This window comes from Echinococcus granulosus (genome assembly GCF_000524195.1).
Source record: "Echinococcus granulosus chromosome Unknown EG_S00198, whole genome shotgun sequence".
Classification (NCBI taxonomy): Eukaryota; Metazoa; Platyhelminthes; class Cestoda; order Cyclophyllidea; family Taeniidae; genus Echinococcus; species Echinococcus granulosus.
Window position 1 is genome coordinate 6,148 of NW_020170578.1, and position 5,199 is coordinate 11,346.

At 40.6% G+C, this 5,199-nt stretch overlaps 2 protein-coding genes across 2 annotated transcripts in view; both read right to left on the bottom strand. All coding sequences in view use genetic code 11, as the record gives it.

Annotated features, from left to right (window-relative positions):
* EGR_10195 (hypothetical protein) overlaps positions 1-3,237 on the bottom strand; it is a gene marked incomplete at both ends in the record, with an annotated part of 4,222 nt that extends 985 nt beyond the window's left edge. Inside the window, 2 exons of the mRNA XM_024499444.1 lie at positions 1,724-1,830; positions 3,112-3,237. Of these exons, the coding sequence (XP_024346133.1) occupies positions 1,724-1,830; positions 3,112-3,237 (233 nt within the window). The remainder of the gene's footprint in view (positions 1-1,723; positions 1,831-3,111) is intronic.
* Positions 3,238-3,617: 380 nt separating this feature from the next.
* EGR_10196 (hypothetical protein) lies at positions 3,618-5,199 on the bottom strand (the record flags this gene model as incomplete). Its single annotated transcript, XM_024499445.1, has 8 exons — positions 3,618-3,757; positions 3,875-4,072; positions 4,204-4,261; positions 4,337-4,441; positions 4,560-4,634; positions 4,716-4,819; positions 4,904-5,045; positions 5,140-5,199. 8 exons carry the CDS (start codon positions 5,197-5,199, stop codon positions 3,618-3,620), a joined length of 882 nt encoding a protein of 293 aa, XP_024346134.1.

Genomic DNA, 5,199 nt, shown 5'->3' on the forward strand with positions numbered 1-5,199 from the left:
AGCAAGATGGGTGATTAGACGCCCTTATCCTGTGTCAAGTGACCATGAGGTCTCCAGATAGCTATTAGGAGTAAACTCATTTATCAACACTTTCATAACCGGGACCCCCTAGGCGCGATGCAAACTGGCCCTATTGTTGTCACATTTTCTGTCATTATGGTAAATAATTTCAGCGCATCTGGTGGGTTGAGAAATACACCAGCAAGGAGTGCTTAGTTTACATTGAAGGCACAATTTTTTGTTGCTCTAATGAGGTATGACCTTCACAAAGGCGTATGCCAATCGGTTAGTAGTCTACCTAACCGCAAGAAAGTTTAACAGATATGTATAGGGCAGCTTTAAGACCCAAAAATTTGTCAGAGCAGATAAATCGGGTTGTCAACATGATTAATTTCTACATATAACCCCATCTGATGAGGGTACTTGCGGAACATCTCTAGGTACTGCAAAACGAGGTGCGTCACTTTGCCTCTTCTCTTTATCTGTTTCACTTCGCACAGGCAATAAAGTGAAAGATTCTCATTATTTATAGAGTTTAATAATGTAAGTTTCAAAAATTCAAATCCTGCTGCCATCCTAGCCTTCTCATCACACCACTTTCTTTGTTCTTTCATAGATTAGCCACCTTAATCTGGCTGAATGTTCAGAAGAGTCATAAGGTCAAATCCGGAAAATGGTAGTGTTTCGTAGCTTTATTAAAATATCACTACTTTCCACCCCAATTCCAGTAACTTCTTTGTCTCATGTCAAGAAAATACCCTGTTTTTCAAGCCTTATATTAATAAATTGACCTCTGCACAGCGAAAACTTTCAGACTACCCTAGCCAGAGATTCCAAAATAAAAATTTTTACTAAATCCTCGCGTACGCCATGATTGCCCTCTTTTCCTCTTACCTTACTGTCTACAGTGCAGGGTTAGTTTCTTCACAATTAACAAAGATAAGTCATCACTTTGAACGACTTCCGTTAATATGGGGTGATGACTTTCAAATGATGTCCAACATAATTAACCAAAGTGGTGCCTCTAAATTATTTGACATTTAATTCATGGATTGGCATTAATGCTTCTCAGATTTTTTTATTAAAGAAGTTTACAGGCTTCCCTACTAGTAACGTACCCATCATGGAATAGCCCTATTTACTCGAAGAATTTAGGCGGAAAGTGAGATGGAATATTGGTACAAAGTAAAAGGTTACGCTATCTGTACCACTCGAAACTTCAAAGTCATTACTGAGCACTAAATATGAAATGTCACGAAGTGGGAGCAGTCACTGAATCCGCTGTGATTGAAAGACGAATGGGTATAGATGAAAAATCCGCCTCTGATTAACAGCTAACCTCGTATTCCGTGAGAAGGTAATTGACAATTTGAAGGACACTGGACTTAGATGGTAAGAACGGCTTCATTATAGGTTGCCTGATCTACTTAAATGCGTATAAGTAGATGTAATGAGCCTAAAATAGTGTCACTCGATTCAGACTAAACTATTGCCATCAGAAGAAAGCTCTAACGAAAAGCAATAAATGCGCGTAATTCGCACTATTTAGCAAATTGTTTGGCTTCAAAACATCATTTTTAAAAAAGATGGTCTCAATATGGCGTACTTAGCCGTGAATGGTTCATTTTCGAAGTCCCCTACTGATTCAGTAGTCATGCCGTCAACCTTGAAGATTGAAGTGTCTTCAATGCCCCTTGCCAAATGGACCTATCTTCCTTCTCACTTCGTGAACTCCTGCGAATTGCACAAACGATTTAATACCACAATTTTGACTCCACAAGCTCTCCTTTCATTAACATGAATTTCAGAATAAAAGCAAGGCTTCAATAGCTATGGAAGAGATATTTTTATCTTGCACAAGTTGAGGTCTCAGTATATGGAGGACTGACCACCTTCTCTTCCGACGTATTACATTAGCAGATTATTCGGGACTCCTACACGGAAATGGAAGTAGACCCCATTTATTTCTACTTCTTCATATCTTTAACGGCGGGGTTTACACCACAGGTACCTTTGGAGACTGCTGTGACAACATAAAATCCGATTATGCATTAATTTTTGCTCGAAGCCTCAACGATGTTTCGCCATTCGTAAGCCCTTTCGAGATATGTTAAGGGCCCTCCACATTGTGAATGAGACTGATAAAGTATCCTTTATTCATCACACCAGTTGAGCCAGCTTTGAGTGCTTTGATAGCCGCACAGACGACAACAATGTGAGAGAATTTATCGTCGTGTCTGAACACCCACGCCGACGAGCGATTTTGTGCTTACGAAGGACGAAATTGACAAGCTACGTAGGAGTAAGTGCTTAACACTTATACCACGTGACTGCAAACAACTGGTCACACGACATAGTGAAGTGAAACCACCCACTTCTTCCGATCTCGTTTTGAGTCCCAATGGCAAAATATGAAGTTGGTGGAGAGGTGGTGAATGCAGAGGTTGATTAAAGCATTGTCATCTCTCAAAGACACATTTCTTTAAAACCGATTGATCTTTCTGAAAAGTAACTCCATAAGTCATGGAAAAACAAAAGCAGGTGTTCACATACCTTCTATGGGGGAACTAGAAGTGGTGTGGGAAAATACCTCCTCCTTGTGCAATATCCAAGGTGGCTACACCACTGTCATTTGATAATGAAATTAGAAATGCAGTTTTCCATGCCTGAAATCCATGATTAATTCTTTCATTTTCGAGCGGAAGCACATTTTAGTGGTATAATTTGGAGTAATTATACAAGAATAACTAAAGTGACAGGAATATGTATTCTCTTCCATACTCTCATTGAACACTATGAATAACTGTTCTCCTCTGAGATGCTCTTGCTACGGAACGTCTTTTATCCTTCGACGGTGCCTAATGCTTTGATAGCTTTTTCCGACTCTCTATTTCATTACGCGGATGCATAAATATTCACAGATGCAATTTCTGCTCAGCGGTATTTCCTCTGAGACATGCCATTTGCCACTCTGCCCACTTCTGACTCTGTAATGTATCTTCAGCCAAACTACTCTGCCTTCTTACAATGGCAGAGGGGGCAACGACAGAGAGAGACAGGGAGAGGGTTTGAGATACCACTCCCTCCCCTCCTCAATCCCTTCTTCTCTACCACCCTCCTTCCCTCTCTCCTTCCCTCTGACACACCTAATCTCGGTGTAAAAGGAAATGCATATGTAAATGTAGAGAATCTTCTTGCTGTGTTAAACAGCTCCGTCTTCATTTCAGCATCCTTCATCCTGTTTCGTGGATGAAAGGATAGTTTGACTTCTTCTCCCGTCTGCTGTCGTTACCGTTTGTATCGGTGTAGTGAACATTGTGAAACAATTCGTGGTACAACAGTGAAAGATGCAGTAGAAGACACCCATCATTGAGCAGTAATTGACGAAGTTAAACATTTGCATTCTGATGGTGTTACTGACGAACTCAGATCGCCAAACTTGTCTTTAAGCCCTCCAGGACACCCACAATTTTACCCTCTTCCATTCCACTTTGATTCCCCAACACCATACAACGGACTCTGTAGTAAATTCTTATGTTTTTATAATTATTAAAACAAAGGATGCAAATTGTTGCATTATGGAAATAAAAAGTGGAGCACGATTTCCATTACTTTGCTTATAAAATCACGGTTAAAGGGAGTGGGATGAGGGAAAGAGTGAAGGTGATCATTGCAGTAGCTTCATTTCGCTGGACTGACATCTTTATTCCGCTTTCCACTGCTTGTACAGCGCGCACATCACAAGGAGGACTACGAACTAAAACAAAATGAAAGACATGTGTTTGAGTTGAATTTTGACCATCGTGAGTTGAAAGAACTACGTCTCCAACAATTGGGTGTTTTAGGGAACAAAGTGAAAAGTTGGCAGCATCACTTGCCTGGAAGACTGAAACACCGCAGCTGATTCCAATGAAGAGGGTTTTGTTCTCTGCCAAGAATTCCACAACCTTCCCTTCGCATCCTACTACAGTCGCATTCGCTGCATCCGTTTTCTCACATTTTTGAGCTTGTGGCTGGCCATTCGCCATGGTGATATTCATATTGCAGCATGGTGGTGGATATTGAAGACCCGCTGAAATGAAATGTGCTCGCCTCTAAGAAAGGGATGCAACTTGCCCTTTGTGCGATTTAAGGAACAAATTTTGGATTGTTTTAAGGTCTTCCACCATTATTTAACGGAATACTGTATCAATCATTTCTTACGTAGCATTCCTTCGAAGTCTTTGTATCCCTCTAGACCGCAGCAAAGTTTGTTGTCATCCTATGGACACAACAATTACCGTAAATCGTTTTACATAGAAAACATCGTGTATGTGACAACCAGTTCATCACCTACCACGCCCAATATGGTCCAAAGAGTGAAGGTGACTTCAGTTAGGGAGTCATTAGTTCGTAGATGTTCAAAGGAGCTCCTAAGCAGTTTAAATGCTGCTTTGTTTAGCTACAAAAGATGAATAGAATAAGTTATTAAAACCTCTTTGTTCGACTCATTATTTTATTTCCCGCAAGATTGTGACCTCATGGTAAAACCGAAGTAATTGTACAAAGCTGTAACTTACGTTATCAGGAATGGCGAAGAGGTAGATGATGAGAGCCAGTTCAATTATAGTGAGAATCGCAAGTAGAGCTATGTACTGTAAAAAAAAAGTGAAAAAAATGTCATTTATTATTTCATGGAAATGTGAAAGGAAGATAAAATCATAATTGTAGCTTACAATGAATCCAAAGAATCGGTTCTTGCAGAAGAGGGCAAAGACACCGAAGAGGGCGATTATGGCCACAGCAAAACCAATCACGATGAAAGCAATCGAAAGGCCAGCTGAAGTGAAGCAAACAAGCAGTATTTTGCAAAGCAAAATGTCATAAATTTGTAATTCTATCTGTAGCAGACTGATCAACTTACAGCCGTAGTAATGGATGAATTTGACCAAGTCTTGCACCTGCTGCTCCGACCATTGGGAGGAGACCTTATCCAGCAGATTTTGGACGAATTTGTCGTTGAATTTTATCAGTAGGCCTAGTATCCCGACGGCTGCGAAAGCAACCTAAAACACAGGAGGGTGGAATTGTGTGCGCACTTTGAAGGCAAAGGAAGGGTGTGTGGGATGTGAGGCATTAGTGTGCACTCAATCGACTTACGAAGAGAAGGAGATTCAAGAATGCCAGGAGAAGTCTAGCACATCCGAGAAGACAGCTCAT